General features: G+C 48.0%; 1 protein-coding gene across 21 annotated transcripts in view; it reads right to left on the bottom strand.

Annotated features, from left to right (window-relative positions):
- Nucleotides 1-19,838, bottom strand: part of KCNMA1 (potassium calcium-activated channel subfamily M alpha 1) — a gene marked incomplete at both ends in the record, with an annotated part of 694,964 nt that overhangs the window by 272,297 nt on the left and 402,829 nt on the right. For all 21 annotated transcript variants that reach the window (XM_079794081.1, XM_079794087.1, XM_079794070.1 and 18 more), the window contains 2 exons: nucleotides 17,355-17,466; nucleotides 18,284-18,377. In XM_079794081.1, the coding sequence (XP_079650207.1) occupies nucleotides 17,355-17,466; nucleotides 18,284-18,377 (206 nt within the window). The remainder of the gene's footprint in view (nucleotides 1-17,354; nucleotides 17,467-18,283; nucleotides 18,378-19,838) is intronic.

The following is a 19,838-nucleotide window of genomic DNA, read 5'->3' as shown; positions in this document are numbered from 1 at the left end:
TGATCTGTTTTTGTTTGTTTTTGTGTGTGTGTTTTGTTAATCCTCACTGGAGGATATTTTTCCCATTGATTTTTAGAGAGAGTGGAAGGTAGGAAGAGGAGAGAGAGAGAGAAACATCAATATGAGAAGGACACATCCATTGATCATCTCCCCCCACCCCATGTCCCCACTGGGGCTGGGAATGGAACCCACAACCCAGGTACCTGCTGTTGACTGGGAATTGAACCCGATACCCTTTGGCGAGCGGGCCAGTGCTCTAACCACTGAGCACACCATCCAGGGCATTCTGATCCTTTTTAAAGGTCATGGAAACATAAGCAACTCTGCAAACCTGATTCCTGGGTTACTTTGTAGCCCGTGTAGACTCTGGAATCAGTTGTTTTCCTGCGCTATCTAGACCCATGCAAGAGGACATTTGTACCACGGGTCGTTTGTTCATTTCACCCTGTTCACTGCCTGGCTCTACAGCTCCTGCAGCCAGATCAGCGGTGCTCCCGGACCAACCACAAACGCTTCCAGGGTTCCTGTCAGCCCTGCACAAACAGAGCCACACTTGGAGCGCATTTCCTCCTTACAAACCCTGACCTCCCTCTGGCAGCAGGGCATCCGGTCTCTCCCTCCTGGAGCACAGCCCTTACCTCTCTCCCAGATTCCATCTCATCTTTTTTACCATCTGAAATACGTGTTTTCAACTTCGGTGAGATGAAGTCCACCCAAAAAGTCAGAGGTAACGACAGAAATGTCACAACAGGAACACACAGCTTTCTCTTCCCTATCGATACAAGCAAGGATAGCTCAGGTCAAAAATAGTCACTACTTTTTGGGGCCTTGTTTCATATTATTCTGCGTCCGCTATGCGGCTAAGAGCGAATCGTATGAAAAGCTCTATGACCTTCCGCAGAAATGGCCCGTGGGACCCACCCAAAGTTAGCCAATGGTTATTTTATGCTAACTCACCTCTCAGAAAACAGAAGGAGACAGTGAGGCCAACACAGTGCGGTCCTCATTAAAATCTCCGTTCTGCTTCACGGACCAGTGCCGCCTCACTGGGGTGCACAGAGTATGACCACACTCAAGTGCACGAACAAAGCTCCCGTTTCTGTTTAGGTTTCACAAACATCTATTCAGAATCTGTGTGTCCTTTCATTGTTCAAAGCAGACAGTCTGACATGTGAAAAGGAAAGGAACAGAGCCTTCAATATTTCTGTCAAATCGAAAGCCAATTCAGTCCAAAGACAGAAGGAAAATAGCCTATTGGATCTGGAAAAACTATGCCAGCAGCAGGAGACAGTCCTTCGGGGAGTGAGCCCGGTAAGGTCCTCACTCTTGGGCCAGGCAGGACCTTCCCTTCCCCCCACCCCCACCCCCCGCCTTGGACCTGCATTGAGACTGGGTTGTGTATGGGGAGCCGTTCTGCACACCCAGCCTGACCGCATAGGCCTCCTTTTCAGAATCCTAGCTCTTGGCCCTGACATTTGTCTTTTTCCAGATTTTACACGTAGTCTGGGAACCTTTTGAGGGATAGGTTATCTTCTAAGAGTAAAAACTTAGGGCCTATGTCATCGGAGGTCAATTTACCAGGATTCAAGGAGAGAGAATTCTGAGCCTCTATGTTTTTCATTGCTCCTTTCTCCCACTAGGTGGCAGAACTGCACAACAAATCACTCAGAGCAGTAGCCTGGGACCAGGCAGTTGTGTGGAAGTGGGGGAATTCAGGGAGTCTCTGGGGGCTTTGCCAAGAGGACAGGCACCTGGGCAGGTGAGTGCAGGGAAAGCCTGGGACATCTGCATTCCCCACAGGTCCCCTTGTGCTTACAACGGAGCCTGGGTCCCCCCTCCCCACCTGACCAGGCGCATTTTTACTGACGGGAGGCAAGCAAAGGCTCTTGCCCAAAATGAGTTTTTTAAAAACAGAAAGAGTAAGTCCTCAGATAATGCACAATTGCTCCACATGCCATCTGAAAGAAAGAATTCTGACTGAATTTGCAAATTCAAGCTAGAGTGTTTTAAGTGTCCTGAGATAGTCACCTACCATGTTAAGAATTTCTATTTGTTTATCTGTTACCAGCAGACAGCAAGTCATGGGCCCTACCCTGGATCATAGAGGGGTAGGAATAAAAACAGTCCAAGATGACCATTTCCTGTAGTGAAGACACCTAAGCAGAGAATTAATGCTGTGACCTATACCGGTTTCCAAGGGGCAAGTCACTGTGGCCAAAAAGAATTAATCAGAGGAGTTAGGGGAAGAAGGGGAGGAGGGAGGGGAGGGGGAGGAAAAGGGAGAGAAGGCGCTGCTGGACAGTGAGGTGTCAACAAGGCAAGAACAGCCAAAGGTCAATGCTACCCTGTAAAGTGGGTATTCTCCTTACAGCTGGCATCTGGGTTTGCAACCTGGGGTTTATACACTTGTTTTCCCCACCACTGGGGCAAGATATCTTATTTAAGGTTTAAACTCTAAGCTCAGTAGAGCAACCAACACATTACATTTGTTTTGTTTGCTAAGTGAATGAATGAAGATAATCATCATCATGACAATGGCAATATTTAATAGGGTTTCTTAATCAGGGCTGGAATCAGGGTAAGGCAGTGAGGCGTGCAAGGAACAGAATTTAAGGGGGCGCTGCTCACTTTCAGGACACGGCCTCCTCCAAGTTCCCTTTATACCATTTGTCAGTTTGGTTTGCAGGCCTGATCTCAGGTACAGGGTTTCTAAGGATTTCTGTCTCTGATCACATAAAAGAGCTAGCGCGGTTAACAACAGCTCAGGCTCTGAGGTCACAAAGACCCGAGTTCAAATCCTCATTGCATCAGTTGCTGGACTCACACAGCTAATGAGATCACTCAACTCTCTCAGGTCCCAGTTTTTCTATCATCTTATAGAGCCGTTAAGAAGATTAAATGAGATAGGTATATAAAGAGCTTAGTCTCATACTTGCCACATAACACATGGTACCTCTAATAATAATAACAGCAAAAATAGGACTTCATTTTATTACTATCACATTTGTAACTGATTTCAGAAAATTGTTCATGTCCAGTTTATCAAGACCGATTAGGAACTAGTATGTGCAAAACACCGTGTTAGGTATTTAGAGGAATTTAAAGGAATGTAACATGTAGCTACTAACCTAGAGCAGGGAGCAGATCACACACTTTTGTAAAGAGCCAGATACGGACGGCTCTGGGCTTGTGGGTCCTGGGTCTCTGTCTCAGTGTCACAGACAATATCTAAGTGAATGAGCGTGGCTGCGCTCTAATACAAGGTTACTTACAAAAACAGGCAGTGGGCCAGATTTGCCAATTCCTGATCTGACTGATGAGCCATGACATGTACATATTACTTATAAAAATACAGCCAACATCAGAAGACCACCCCTGAGTGATTTAGGTGGTAACGGTTTTAAAAGAGGCCCAGTCATAACTGGTTGAGTTCAGGTGGGTAGGTAGAGAGGATGGGCGAGCACCTGCTAGACAGGGGACCCACCAAAGTCACGGAGATGGAATGTGTTTGTGCTTGGGGTGAAGTGGCGGTGAGTAGGCTGGTTGGAGGAAAAAGGGGAGAAACTCACATAGAGGCAGACAACAGGAGCAGGAAGGAAGGCTGAGTGAGAATATAAAGGGCTGTGAGACTGAGCAGGGTTGACTGTGCCCCAAATCTGACCAGGGGGACATTTTTCGATCCACTCAGGAAATAAGTGAATCCCTTTGTGAGGTGGGTGGCGAATTTCTTACTTAGCCTTAAAGAGAGAAGATGGATTTGGTGATATGAGAGCAAAGTGGCACTATAGTGGTATTCAGTATTTATTTCGAGTAATATGATGTATTCCATCAGAAATGCAGCTCTTCTCATCACCCATCACCTGCCCTCACTGTGGTGAGCAGGTGCAGGTGCAGACCTGGGCACTTTAGTGTCTCCAGGTAGGATGAATGGGGAAGAATGTTTGTTAAGATAAGTGATCCTGTGGGTGGAGAGGGGTCAGGCCCCAAGAGAATCTTCCCTGGGGGGAGGGCACAGAGGACTCTGTCCTGGGGGCGGGAGGATGTTCGGCCTCACCCCTAATTAGACCCCTGGTTGTGCACGTGTGGCTCAGACCAGCAGCAGCAGCCATCGCTGGGGAACCTGGTAGTGATGCAAATCCTCAGGCCCCGCCCTAGAACTTCTGAATCAAGAACTCCGGGTACAGGGCCAGCAACCTGCCCTCCAGCCCGCCCTCCAGGTGACTCTGATATACTCCTCTCGCTGGAAGGGGCAGTGTCCATGTTCCGTCCATGAACAGAGAGTGGGACTCAGCAGGCCTGGGAAGGAGCTTACGTGTTCCTGGCGTTGCTCCTTTAGTTGCCCAGGTACTCAGGTGTGCCCCTGAGTTAAGACCCACCCCTGTGCAGGGCTTCTCAATGCTGGCTGCGTGTTGGAATTACCCAGGAGACTTGGAAACATTCTAATGGCCGAGCTCCACCCCAGCGGTTCTGATGGCCTATCTGGCTGGGACGAGGGGAAGTTCAAAGCTCCCCAGGTGACTCTAATATTCTGCGCATATACTTACACTTCATGTGTAAGAACCACCTGGGGAATGTATTATACCAACCCCCCCTAAAGTCTACAGGTTCGGGCCTGGGCCCAAGAATTTTTATTTCTAATGAGTTTCTAGGCAACGCCTTGGGCTGCCCACCACACCTCCGTGGCTTTGCTCTCGGATATGTGTACTTTCTAGATACCTAAAGTCTACTTTGGGTTGGGATGGCCAAATCTCCTGCCTCTGTTCCGCCTCTGAATTTCTATACATTTATTATTGTTCCTTATAAAATACCCATCCAGTTAAATCAACATCTTAAAGGCAAGATTTTCATCTTCCCCATCTGAGGGCCACTCCTAGGAGACAGTGGCTTGCACACAGTAGGTATTCAGTTGGATAAGTGCAGCGGTGTCTCAGAGCTGCCTCCTGTGCTCATGTTCTCCCCACCTGCTCCGCCAGCCCGGTCAACCCATAACAGTCCTGAGCCCTGGAGAAGAAGCAAGGCATCTCTCTTTGAAAATGATGTGGAGGTAAATACTGGCCAGTCCTAGAGATTTAGATTGCTCAGGGAGGCTGTTCCAGTAACACCCAGATGAAGTACAGCCATCTGGAGAGCTTCTGGCATTTACGAAAACCGACTGCTGAATTTGCTCCTTGAAGACATTCGTTTTGGGATGTAATTTCCAATTTGGCATAGAACAGAGCTGTGCAACTCAACGAGGATTTAGAGTTCTGCTATCCACAGAGGGCATCTTATTTAAAGCATGTCCCTGACGAAGCGACATCAAGGGGACGGAACGGGAAATCTCTTCCAGGGGAGTCATTTCTCTCAAAGCCGTTTCAGCTACAACAGCTACAGAACCGCCATCAGCTCCCTGACAAGGTCTGAACTTGGAGCCCATCGCCTCGCCGGGGCTGTCATCTCTCTGAGCCCAGCCACAGGGACAGAACCAAATGCGTTTATTTCTCGGGCAGCCTTATAGCAATCCGTCCCAGTGTTATTCCCAAAATGTGTGGTGCAATTGCGTTTCCTCCTCCAAAGTAATAATTAATAATAATCTCAGGCAAAGAATAGAGCCCATGATCTCGAACATACTGTTTCAGGACAGACCAACCATAGTGACATGGATTGTTTTTGATTTATTTCACCCCTTGTGTACAATAAACCAAGCAGCTCAGAAAAGGAGGCTGGTAGAAAAGAGAAAAACATGTTTTTTAAAATGTTTTAAAATTTAAAAACAAGTAGGGTGGAGGCTGGTGAGTTACAGAAATCGTATTAACTTACCCCCACCCCAAATGGACTGATTGACTTTTCTTCTCAATTTACTTTCTCACCTGGGGGGACCAAAGAAATTCTGTGAGGAAGTCTGCTTTTTGTCAGGAGACTGGGGGAAGGGGGGAGCTGCATTCAGTACTTAATCTGATTGAACAAGACCACTGACTAATTCTTTGAAGTGTAATTCTTAGGGCTAATTAATATTATATTTTGAGAGTCGGCATAATATAGCATTGAGAAATGTGCACCTTGGAGGTAGACTGCCGGATCCAAAGCCTGGCTCTGCCACTTACTATTAATTAATCTGCTAATTAATATTATAGTTTGAGAGTCGGCATAATATAGCATTGAGAAATGTGCACCTTGGAGGTAGACTGCCGGGTCCAAAGCCTGGCTCTGCCACTTACTATGTGACCCTTGGCAAGTTACTGAACCACCCGTAGAACCACCTGTGCCCCATTTTAACCATCTATAAAATGGGGTTAAAATGACCCAATTTCATAGTATTGTTTGGAACATTCCCTGGGATAATTATGCATTGCATATGTCAATGCACATATATACGTATACATATCACATACACATTTACATATACTATGAACCCATGTACCACTACTCCGATTCTAGAAGCACTTTCTTCTCTTTTAGAATGTTCTCTCTCTGTCTCCCTCCCTCTCCCTACCCCCAAAGACATCTGGGCCCCAAAAGAAAAGCCACACTTTTCGTTACTATTTTAAATAAAACTACTAACTATCGGGACAGGGTTATCAGGGGCTTTAGAGAATCTAGATGTCCAGATGCCTGAGGTTTGGGAGCAGGTGACCTCCGGGCTCTCAAAGGCCCTTCCTTCCAGACCTGGGCCTTGGGGGGAGGGGAGGAGGCGGGGAGTTCATGGTTGTAGTGTTGGTCCGGCCATCAGACACATCCCATGGGGGTGCACAGTGGGCCGCCGCCCACCTCTGCCAAGCACAAGCTGCCCTTTGAGTTTGAGTCAGTTTGTCCTCCTTTTCCTCCATCCCATTAATCCCACATAATCCAGCAAACTCCAAGTAGGCCTGTAGGGGGAGCCAGAGGCCTCTCCTTTCAGAGCCCAGAAGTCCATTTCAGCAGCTGCTAGCTCTGGGGAAGAACTGGGACTGGAGGCCGCCCAGGGCCTCTTTTGTGCCCCCTCCACCCCCCCCCCACCCCCGCCACCCCTACAGTAATTTAATTTGGGTAAGGTGATGGGGAGTTTCATTTTGGTAGTGTACTAATGATTATTCTACATCCGCTCAAGAAAGTTATTTACTTCTTTTAGACATAAACATTTAATATTGGTCCTTTCAATCAAAATCACTTCCATAAACTTTTGTCCAGCTACTAGTGTTTGAAGACTGTCCTGGGAGCACAAAAGGAAAAACTGTGGTGTGTTCCATCACAGGCTCACGGCCTGGGCCTTCCTGGGCGATGCAGACGCTCGGTGCTGTCCAACAGCACAGCCTCGAGCCACATGGAGCTCTCAGCTCTTGCAACAGTATGACTGAGCGTCAGAGCTGGGGTTTAATTTTGATTAGTGTACAACTAAATAGCTAAATGCGGCCAGTGCCCACCACAGTGGACAGCACAGTGCAGAGTGGGAAGCCGTGCTGTTTCAAGCACAGTCCCCTGACCACTGGGCATCTCCTGGGACTACAGAAATGCAGAGTCCCGGCCCCCACCCCGCCTCCTGAGTCAGAAAGGGCACTCTAGCAAGATCAGGCGCTTCACATGCCCACCCAAGTGCAGGAAGCATCTTCTAGGGAGGCATTCCCTCACACTCATAGTTAGGAGACATACACCCTTAGTGCATTCAAATGCAACTGGGGACCATTCACACACACTGAGCCTAGGTCACCCCGCCACCAACCCAGAGACTTCGACTTAACTGGCTGGAGGTTTGGTCTAATATCCTGAGTTTTCAAAGCTCTTCGGGGTGGGTGGAGTAAAAGACAGACAAAGGACAGTGGCTCTCAAAACTGGGTGAACAGCAGGATCACCAGGAGGCTGTTGGATCAAACTCGGAGAGTTCCCGACCCACTGGGTCTAGGCTGGGTTCTAAGAATCTGCATTTCTAACAAGATTTCCAGAGCTGCTGCTGGTCTGGCAATCACACTCTCAGAACCACTGGCTAATACTTTTAAAAGCATGGGCTCCAGAGCCAGACTGACCTGGGCTGAGCCCTGGATCCATTTACCACCTGGGAGAGTTACCTAACCCCAAACCTGGCTCCCCAAATTGTAAAACAGCCTCAAAGTATTTAATCTTTGGCTTGGCTGTGAATATTAACTGAGATAATGCCCAGGAGATGCTGAGCCCAGTGTCTGCTCTTAATAAGCGATCAACAATGGTTCATTATCATCATTATTGTAAGACTCATTCATTCATTCAACAAGCGCAGATTATGTGCCGGGAACTGTTCAAGACACCGGGGACACAGCAAAAAACAAGCCACGGTCCCTGACACACTGAGCCGTGGACGTGCATCCTAACTGCTTATCCGGCTCTCGCAGCGCCAATCATAAAAGCACAGGGAACAAAGGTCAGGGCGGAACTCACTCCAGCGGGAGATGGGAAAGCTGCACAGGAGGCAGAGTGAGGGCTGAGCTCAGCGGGGAAAGGGCTGTAACCAGAGAGGCAGACGGGGCAGAAACACTCCTGACTGGGTACCAGGAAAGGTGCAGCTGGCAAATGCCCCTCAGCAGCTGGATGCAGCGGTGGGGGGGGGGGGGGATTGAGGGGAAGGGGAGGCTGGGAGTTAGGCCTGCCTGTCTGGCTGGGCTGCCCAAAAGGGGCTGCCTCCACTCTCTGTTTTTGTTTTGTTTTGTTTTGTTTTGTTAAATCTCAACACACTGAAAATAACCGCTGTCTGAAAACAGAAACCAAGGCTTCCACTCTCAATTATTCTCACCAAGTGCCGGGCTGGTTAAGGTCAGGTCCAGGTATTAACCTCACCTCACCTGGGGTTCTTCAAGCCAGGGAGTGGCCCTGGGCCAGACCCCTTCTGAAGTGGACGAGCATCAGTGAGACCCGAGACTGCAGACGAGCTCCTAAAAATGCCCGCTCAAGGGGAGAGTGAGGTTCAGACCCCATGCACGGCTTCCCCTGTGAACATGGTGGCATGCCACCAAAACTCGTTCACCTCTTGGCACTCCAAAATTCTGGCTTCTCTCTGCTCTTTTACATGAACTCAGAAAGCCAGAAAGCAGGAGTTCTGAGAAAGGAGGGCTTTTAAGCAGGGGATATGCAGACCTAACTTGTGCCCTCAGTGGCTGCAGCCACATAGAACGGGGTGCCAGAGCTGGGTGTAACTTGCTTAAGAACCATGGATAGAAAACAGGCATGTCTGTCTAGACAATTAAAACACAAACAATGCCCTAGCTGGTTTGGCTCAGTGGATAGAGCGTCGGCCTGTGGACTGAAGGGTCCCAGGTTCGATTCCTGTCAAGGGCACATGCCCGGGTTGTGGGCTTGATCCCCAGTAGGGGGTGTGCAGAAGGCAGCCGATCAATGATTCTCTCTCATCATTGATGTTTCTATCTCTCTCTCTCCGTCTCCCTTCCTCTCTGAAATCAATAACAATATATTTAAAGATAAATAAATACATAAATAAAACACAAACAAAAAACCCTACATGTAGTGAGGATATAGGGAAGGTCTCAGGCGTGCTCACACAGCAGGCTGGGACAGTACAGGTGACAAGGGTGCCGCAGCCCTGAGCGCCTGCCAGAGCTTCTGGCCTCCACGCTGTGCGGAGCCACTCCTGCACGGGTCCCAGCTCTGGGCTCCCGGGCTCTATGCCTTTGGGCAAGTTACTTATCCCCTCTGAATCTGTCTCCTCTTTGGCAAAATAGGCAGAGTAATGCACCCCCCCACACACACAAAAAAAATGTTCGTGTCAATCCTTAGAACCTGTGACTATGGTAACTTACAGGGCAAAAGGCAATCAAAGTAGCAGATAAATTAAGGTTGCTAACCAGCTGACTTGAAGATGGGGGGCGACCCTGGATTATCCAGGTGAGCACCTGGTGTAATCACCAGGGTCCTTAGAAGTGGAAAATGGAGGCAGAAAAGAGAGTCAAGAGGGGATGACAGAGAGCAAGAGCAGAGTGAAGCCCGTGAGGAGACTCAGCCCACCATGGCTGGCTCTGACGACGGAGGAGGGGGCCGTGAGCCAAGGATGTGGGTGGCCTGCGGGAGCTGGAAAAGGCAAGGGAATGGAATCTTCCTCAGAGCTCCCAGAAAAGAGCACATTGTTATCTTAGCCCAGAGAGACCTGTGTTAACTTCCAACCTACAGAACGAAAGACAATCAATGTGTGTTGTTTTAAGACCCTACGTTTGTGGCAGTTTTACTGCAACGAGAACAAACTCACCCCTCGCCTTGCAAGGTCGTGAGGCTGATGCCTGGCACACGAAAAGGACACCTCTAACCTAGGATGGTGTCCTCCGTGGGCACTTGCTGTCCTCCACGCTGGAGACTGGCTCTGTTTCCCACTGAGGGCTCCCCAGCCACAGCCTCAGCCGGCGCCCCGCCCCGAGGCCGCCTCGCCTCCCCCGCCCACAGCGGCTCTGTCTCCTCTGAAGGCCCAGGGCCCTGACAGGCTGTACCTGGCAATTTGGGACTTAATTACATAGCGGGCAGTGTTACCTGCTGTTGCTGCCTGTGTGTTTATTTTGGCTCCACAACTAGATTGAAGCCTTCCTCTCAAACAGGAACGATGTTTTGTCCTTTTGTTGCTGTTGTTTTTAAGAACCTGTACTTTTTTTACAAACCTGTTTTTATCACCTTATGACACAAACACGGACTGCCCAGGCATATATTTATAAGCAGAGAGCCTAAGTCGTTTTAATTGCCCTATGGCTGGGCATTAACTCTTTTTTTTTTTTTTAAGGAATTTTCTATTCTGTAGCAGAGTTTGCTGAAGGTTCTAAAGTCTAAGGGCCAAGGCCAAGTCTAACATGGACCAGGGTCTATGACTGTGGCTCCTCACTAGCCTCTGATTTGCTCCGTCAGACAAGAGGGGCCCGAGGATGTTGAGAATCACAGTAAAGCAAGGCCAGAGCGGCCAAGCAGGTGGCCCTCCTCCCGGTGCTGAGCACACAGTAGGTGCTCCGGAAAAACAGTTTCACTGACTGGCCAGGAAGTGCATTATATTTCCTCTCTTTTCTTCTTTTAACCACACAAGATGCCCCTCGACAAAAATATGTAAACACACAAAGGAGCCACAGCCCACTGGCCTTCCTTAGGGATACAGTTCCCAAAAGCATGAGACACACAGAGAAAAGAGTTCTCCCCAGAGCATATCATTCACGTCTCAAAATAAGACACAGCTCTCATTTCCAGGCCCACTTATTTTAAGGAGGTAGGAGAAAAATTTTGTGAAAGAAACAGAAATGAAAAGGCTGGCGTGTGGGAACAGGAATTAAAAAAAGCAGCGACGTGCTGCCTGTCGACGTGCATGTCCTCACGTCCTGCTGCCTTATTTTGGTTCCTATTCTGGTTTGTTTTCTTCCCTGGTATTCTGTTTTTCACTTTTTATTCCTCTTAATCTTCACCCGAGGATGTGTATTTTAGAGTGAGGAAGGAAGGGAGAGAGGGAGAGAGAGAGAAACGTTGATGTGAGAGAGAAACATCAAACAGTTGCCTCTTGTACCTGCCCCGACCAGGGATGGAACCCACAATCCAAATATGTGCCCTGACCGGAAATCGAACCTGCCACCTTTTGGTGTACGGGACAACACTCCAACCAACTGAGCCAGAGCTCTTCCCTGGGGCTTTCAAGTCTGCCAGGTAGGTGAGAAAGAAAGAAAGAGAGGCCGGAGTGATCATTAAGTCCGTCCTATGTACCTAGTACTTTACTCACATTACCTCACTGAATCCCCACTTCAACCTTCTGAGCTGAGTGCTATTACTACCCCTATTGTGCAGGTGAGAAGGCGGAGTGTAAGACAGGTACAATGACCTTGCTCAGAGTGACCCATCAGCAAGTGGCTGAGCCACGATGTGAATGGAGGGGGTGGAGCCAGCGCTCACCTTGGATCCTCTCTGCTGGGAGGCAGCCCCAGTCTCTCTCAGGTGGAGCAGAACTGATCCTCCAGTGGCTAAGGTGCCCCGGGACTCAGGAGACACCTGCGTTTCCCTGGTCCAAGGGGCCACTCTAGAAACTGGGCGTGGGAAAGGACATGCGGGAAGAAGCCATGAGGGTGTGCGTTCTTTTTTTTTTTTTTCTTTTTAAATATATCTTTACTGATTTCAGAGAGGAAGGGAGAGGGATAGAGAGTTAGAAACATCAATAAGACAGAAACATCAATCAGCTGCCTCCCGCACACCCCCCACTGGGGATGGGGATGTGCCCTCAACCAAGGTACATGGCCTTGACCAGAATCGAACCTGGGACCCTTCAGTCCGCAGGCTGACTGACGCTCTATCCACTGAGTCAAACCGGCCAGGGCGAGGGTGTGTGTTCTTAAATAAGATCTCTTCCCTGCCTGCCCGCAGTGAAGCCCTCAGTGAGTGAGAAGAGATGGAAGGTACAACAGCTGGATCATCCCCAACCCAGTTCCCCAAACCCCAAAACTCTCCAGGGCAGGGCAGAGGGGAAAGAGCGCAGCCTGAGGATGGGCATAAAGGCAGACCAAATCTGGGACAAAGCACCTCTTTCATCACGCCCTGGCAATGTGACCGTGGACCAGACAGTTAACCTCTCTGAGCCTCAGTTTCCTTACCTGCAAAATGGGGAACATAATTCCTAGCTGAGGATTGAGTTCATGTTTGTCAGGGGCTTGTCAGAGCGCCCAGAACTTAGTAGAACCAGAATAAATATTAGCTTTTATTAGTAATAGACTATCAAAGGCACGAAGAATATGCACAAAAAAAGGAAGTAAATACCACATTACCTATAATAATAAAAACGCAATATGCTGATGCCTGCCAGTGGCCAGAGGGAAGCCCGGGTCTCAGGTGCCAGCGGGAAGCCAGTGCCGGCAGCCGAGGGAAGGCAGGCCTACTCTTGCACAAATTTTGTGCGTCGGGCCTCTAGGACTATATAATAAGCAACCATATATTAACAATAAGAAATCAAACGTGGTGAGGGTTACACTGTGGGAAAGACAGTGTGGGGCGTCACAGCCCTCCCTGTGTTTTAGCCCTCAAGTGCCAGCTGCAGCCCAGACCTCTGTCGGGGGAGGGCCACGGAGGTGAGCGGAAGAACCAGGAGACGCACTTTCCTGCAGCTCAGCCCAAACCTCAGCCAGTAAAGGCAGCACCTTTTCATTTCCCGAGAGGAAGGCGGCACCTCCTGAAATGCCCCATTTAATGAGATTATTCCTTCTGCTTTACATGCCATAGCGCATGGGAATGTTCATTTCACCTCTGGCAGCTCGCTGGTACAATACTTGTCTCTCGGTGTAATAACCCATGTATTAAATCAGACATGAGGCCCGCCTTGAAATATTATCACACTGCATTCCCTTCCGCAACAGGCAGACCAGTACTCAATCTCACCCAGGGGCTTAGTTACCGAAGAACAAGAAGTGTTGTTATTCAAGGTGTTTTCTCCTACAAGAGGAGAAAGATGATTTGTTTATTGTTATTACTAATTATCATTACCATTATTTCAGGGCCCAAAATGTCATTGGGCTATGTTTTTTCAGGAAAAGTGCCTGACACATGGTAGATGCTTAATAAATATTGTTCAATTAATGAACAAATTGAAGCACATTTAGAACATTTTTTGAAGCGCAACCAGAATAGGTGCAAAATGTATCTCATGTTCTTCCCTTTCCTTTTCTTCCCCCTTTTCTGTTTGCTCTGATAGATTTCATTAGATCAGAACACACCTCCAAAAATCAGGACTAAGCCCTCCACAAGAAGGCATGAATTCTTAAAACACCCAAGGTCTCCTGGCAGTAAGCCATTCTAGAGCACATTTCACTCACAAGGCGGAGGCTTGGTGCCACGCCCTTACCCGGGTGAGACCTGCTGGCTGCAGAAGCGTCTCCACCACGGTCAGGAAGGCGTCTCCTCTTCATCTAGAACCACAAGGCCCCAGGTAGCATGGACCCTTACATAAAATTCAAATTCAGGAACTATGAGGACTGAAAGTAATTATGCCAACCCTCCCATTTTTCAGATGGGAAAATTGAGGGTCCAGAAAAGAAAAGTGGTTGTTAAGTGCACAGAGCATAGCCAAGAAGAGAAGGCACATTCCTTTTCTTCCTCCCATCCTTCTTCCTTTTATCCCTCTTTCTCACTTTCCCCCCTCCCTCCCTTATCCTTCCTCTCTTCTTCCTTCTCTCCCTTCCCTCATTATTTGTTTCTTTGTTTAAGGGTGTGTGTGTGTGTACTCTTTGCAATGGGATGGTTAGAAAAAGCCCTGGTTAGCAGTCCATATGTAATTTTGGAAATGTTGGTGATTTAATTTCACTAACTTCCCAGTCCTCCCCAACAACCTACATCCCAAATTTCCTATCAATACGAGCATCTTAGAGACTTTCTGAGCTAAAAGATCCGTAGAGATCGCCTAGCCCAACCTTTAATATACAAATGAAAAGCAACAGGTCAAGTGATGAACAGTGGTCCCTGGGTCACAAAGCCATCTAACAGCTAAGCTGAGGTGTCTGGAACCCTTGGCTGCAGAGCACATCTGGGTCATACAGAAGCCATCTCTCAGATTTGCGTGCAGCTCAACGGGCTCATTGTGTTGGCTGGAACACCCAATCTGAGCAAACACATCTCAAATCAAGCATGAGGAAAGTGGTAGAAAATAGTACCCTTATAGGACACACACACATGTGTGCATGTGATTATTACATATACTACATATAAAAGATGCTTATTTTTAAAAGTAGAGACCCGGTGCATGACATTCGTGCACTGGAGAGGGGAGGGGGTATCGGGCCTAAGCCAGCAGTCGGACATCCCTCTCGCAGTTTGGGACCCCTCGCTCCTTACTGCCTGCCTGCTCGCTGCTCCTTACCACTCAGCTTGCTGCTCCTTAGCGCTGCCACAGGAGAAGCTCCTGCCACCGTCACTGTGCTCGCCAGCCATGAGCCCAGCTTCTGGCTGAGCAGCGCTCCCCCAGTGGATGCCACATTGAGCATCTGCCCCCTGGTGGTCAGTGCACATCATAGCAACTGGTCATTCTGGTCGTTCTGCCGTAATGGTCATTTAGGCTTTTATTATATAGATATATGATACTATGTATATAATAAATTCACAGTGCTAGCAAGAACATCACAATATATTGCTAGTAGAAGCATATCTTGACACAATATTTTTGAAATGTTATCCATCAACATCTGTACAAAGTAAAATACACATATTCAAGTCCTCTCCCAGGAACCTGGAACTACCTATGCAAATAGAATTGTACAAATTCTATTGGATGAGCGTGTTTATTAGACCATTGCATATAGTAGAAGAAGAAAATGATCACGTGGTCCATCATTAGGGTTATGGCTGAATAAACTGGGGCACAACAATATATGAATTTTTGTGCTGAAGGGATGTCCATAATTTATTAGTAAGAAAACCAAATTTTTGTACAATGTGACTCATACAATTATCTTGTACAAAGACCACCACTTCTAACACACTATCATGTGAACATTCATGCTTTCTGTGGTGGAATAAATGTGAAGGAAAGTTTTAGGGTCCGTTAACACTGAGAAGCCCAGAGAGCAGGCAGGGAGGGGGGCAGGAGGATAATATGATTAATATTTTCTTTATGTAAGCATTTTTGAATGTTTATAATGACTATAATATACATATACTAGAGGCCTGGTGCACAGATTCATGCACCGGTGGGGTCCCTCGACCTGGCCTGCAGGGATTGAGCCAAAACCAGCTCTCTGACATCCCCTGAGGGGTCCTGGATTGCAAGAGGGCGGTTCTCGGGTGACACACCCAGAATCGGGCTTCCTCCTCCCTGGTTCCAGGTGCATCACCTGAGAACCGCAGCTGCCAAGTCACCACAGTTCGGCAGCTCCTGCATTGAGTGTCTGCCCCCTGGTGGTCATTGCGTGTCATAGCTACTGGTCGGATGGTCAGATGATCGGATGGTTGCTTAGGCATATATATATATATATATATATATATATATATATATATATATATATATATATCAGGGGCCCAGTGCACGAATTCGTGCACCTTGAAAGGAGCTGTGGGCTGCGAGGCTGCTGTGGGCACAGGGACAGGTCTCAGCCCATCCTCCGTGCCCCTGCCCAGACCCTCCCGCTGCCACGTGGGAGCAATGAATTTTCAGTAATCACCAGAGGCTTGCCCCAATGACAGCGATGGGTGCCCTGCCTTGGTCTGGTGCCCCCACTCACTTGCTCCACCATCCCACCACAGCCAGCATCAGCCATGTTCTGTGCTCTGGCGCCTGCTGCCAATGCCCGCCATGTTCTGCACGCGCCTCCTGGTGGTCAGTGCACTTCATAGCAACTTGGTTGTTCCACCATTCGGTCTATTTGCACATTAGTCTTTTATTATATAGGAGATATATATATATATATAAAATTTGGGGAGAGGAATCAAGTTAAGACAAAAAATTCTGAGAATAAAAACAGATGGAACCCAGAAATTGTCCTCCAAGTCCTGTTTCAGCCTTTCTTCTTCCCCTGTAGATCCCTGGCAGCAGAACATTATTCAGTGAAGCAAAGAGAACCCTAAAGCTGTTTCTCTAAGCCCTGCCACAGTCATCCTCTGAGCTGCCCTAGTCCTGATACAGGAGGTGACATGGAGAGTAGAGACAGAAGGTGACATGGAGAGTGGAGACAGGAAGTGAATAATATACATAGTATTGATTTCAGAGAGGAAGGGAGAAGGAAAGAGAGATAGAAACATCAGTGATGACAGAGAATCATTGATCGGCTGCCTCCTGCACGTCCATATTGGGGATCAAGCCTGCAACCCAGGCATGTGCCCTGACTTGGAATCAAACCATGACCTCCTGGTTCGTAGGTTGATGCTCAACCACTGAGCCACACAGGCCAGACAGAAGTTCTTCTTTTAACACAGGAAGGGAGCTCAGTCTTCTTCAAGGCAAGGAGTGACTCAAGATGCTTTACCTTATCCTGCCCACAAAGGCACTATTGCTATAAATAAACCACGCAGGACCCACTCTTTATAAAACTGAGAGGCATGTAGAAGCTGACTTCAGCAGGCTGGCCTTCTAGGCACCTGAACCAGCTACTTGGAAAGTTGGCCTTGTCCCCATGGGCTTATTTGCCCAGCACTAACTCCAAGTTGAATACAAAGTGACAGACCCATGCAAGCAGAGGTCCAGCTGTGACAGTGATGGCCACTAGGCTTCCACAATGACAAAACCGCATTACCTGAAGCACAGGCTGTGCAAATCCTGTGGTCTGTGCTCCAAGGAGAACGGTCCCCATCAGCTTCTAACACTCCAGGAGTTGTTCACATTAACACACACAACTTTCTTTCCACAGAAGCAGCCCAGCCCTCCGACCCGCCTTAGAGTCTCTATTTCAGCTATGGCCCGGGAAGCAGGAGGAAGAAGGGAAGAGGGGCTGACTTACCAAGCCAACTTCTGTTTAAGTACACAGACACAAACACCGGGGGGACCGTGAAGAAATCCACCACAGAGTTCACTTCCAGCCAGAACCACAGCTTGTCGTTGGCTGCAATAAACTAGGGGAAAGAAAAGAGAGGAAAAATGAGAAGCTTGGTGCCAGCGTTCAAAATACACTCTGCCAAAGGCTATGTTTTGGTTTCTTGTGGGGGTCTGGAGGGAGATGTTATATTCTTCTCATATCTACACCAATTACATGCTATTTTTTGTCTTAGAATTCGGACAGCCATTTCTAAAGGCTGTTCTTTTATTGCTGGCTCTGTTGGCTTTGGAGAAATCCCAGGAAGTATATTTTTCTGTGGTTTACAACTGCATCAGAGGGAAGACTCTCTAATGTAAATAAAGCATATATGGATACATTCATTCATACACACACACACACACACACACACACACACACACACACCTACACACACCTCTGTAATCCACCTCTGTACTACTCTTGTCATAAACACTCCCAAGCCCCAAATTCTGCTGCCCCCACCCCCCACCCCGATTCCACTGTTCTCTCAGGATTCAGCTAAGTGAGCCCTGATAAACAAAAATTTGAAGGTAAAAAGCCTTTTATAAGTTCTGTTTAAGGGAACAATGCCCTCCTGTGTGAATAGAGGGAAGAGAAGCAGTTGGCCAGTGGAGGCATAATAGTTACTTCCATCCCCATTTCTCCCCTGTGAACACAATTAACATGTACTTCAGAAAATGCTGCTCTAAGGAAAAGGCTCTCCCACAGACTGAAACTCGGGGCGCAGGGCTGCTGTGTCCCTTGGGAATGCTGGGCTTTGTCTGCCTGCGAGAGCAGACGCTGGTGGAGGATGGCCCTTGGGAACAAGACTGGCACCCCCCATGGTGGTACCAAGCAGTGTTGCTCAAACTTACCCGCAAGCCAAAGTAGAGAAGGAAGAACACGTTGAAAGCCATGTCGATCTGTAATGTGAAATCTTTGTAGAAATTCTGGCAGGATTCTATTGGGCTATTAGACAGGAAGAAGAAAGAGCATGGGGTAAATGAGAGGCACCATCCAGTCTCCCGCAGGCTGCACAGTGGTGGTGCTGGGGTAGAGGACGCAGTGAACGTTCATTAAATAAAGCACTTGGTCTTCCTACCCCCTGTGATAATCAAGCAAGCATTGCCAAGGGGTCTTTCCATTCAACCATTCAGTCTTTTGTTCTGTTATTTATCGTTGTAATTTCCTATCTCTATTTATTATTTTTATCACCATTCAACATTTGAACTAAAATTTTAAAGAAGGTCATGCAGACACCTTGGAGGAAGGACAAGCAAGAGACACTACCAAATTCCTTAATTTCACATTAACCCTTAAAGGACTGACTTCTTTCCTTTGGAGGACACGTCCCATGGCTGAATACAGTCCCTCACACCCTTCAGCACGTTGGCAGTGGATCCCATTTCCAATTAAACACGGTGGCCGTGTTTGGAACCTTTTTAAAGCCATCAGCTGATTAACAGAAAAGGACCCAGGAGCGTCTCAGGAAAGCTGTGGAGGAGAGGATCCTGGTTGAGGGTCTGGGGAGACTAAGTGTGGATTCATGTGCGGCATTCTGATCCGGGGAGAAGCATCGCCTAACTGGTAAAAGTCGAGGCCATTAAACCAAAACGTTGAAGCAGTACTCTAAGGGTTAATTTCATTTTTCTTTTCGGCATGCAGGTTAATTGGCTCTGTGTGTGTCAAGCAGCGAATGCGAACCCCAGCACACTCTACTTTGCTCAGGAGTAGGCAGATCAATAGTGTACTACTATACAAACTGGTACGCGGCTTCCGCGTGCCTTCCCGCGTCAAACTGATCCGAGGATCAGTGTGTGGTAAGTCCCAAGTTTGGGGCTGGGTGGGAAGCAGGAAAGACTCATAAGCATCTCAGAGCTGTGAATGAAAATTCGTAGTATACTGTTATCAGTAAGCAAATGGTAACACTCAGGCCAGGAGCATAAGGAAGGTGAGGTGAGCAAAAGGGGGTAGTGTGGGGAGAAGTAAAATACTTTCCCCAGATGGAAAGCAACCTGGACCTCCAGGCCAGGAGAGGGCGAGCTTGAGAAATGCGGGATGGAGGATTTCCGAGTATTGCCACTTTGGAAATCGCTGTATGCAATACCAGTTAGTATAGTTGCACTTCTGTAAGGACAATGCTTAGTTGTTCAACAGGCAGGAATCTGTGCAGTACGGGAATGCAGGGCCCACCTAGAGCCAGGGCGGGTCAGTCTGTGGGATCATATTACATGCACTGGATTTATCCATTCTTATCTCTAGCACAGGTCAAACATGCCCTTTGTCACCTCCCAAGTCACAAACAGGAGGAGAAAACCTCCAGCAAAGCATTAGGAGAAATCTACATTTACTTTTACAAACTAAGGAGACTGAACAGAAAACAAACACTGAAAACAATGGCTCTTTTATAAAGGAAACAACAACTACTGG

This window comes from Cnephaeus nilssonii (genome assembly GCF_951640355.1).
Source record: "Cnephaeus nilssonii genome assembly, chromosome: 16".
Classification (NCBI taxonomy): domain Eukaryota; kingdom Metazoa; phylum Chordata; class Mammalia; order Chiroptera; family Vespertilionidae; genus Cnephaeus; species Cnephaeus nilssonii.
This window is presented reverse-complemented; position numbering and strand designations above follow the sequence as displayed.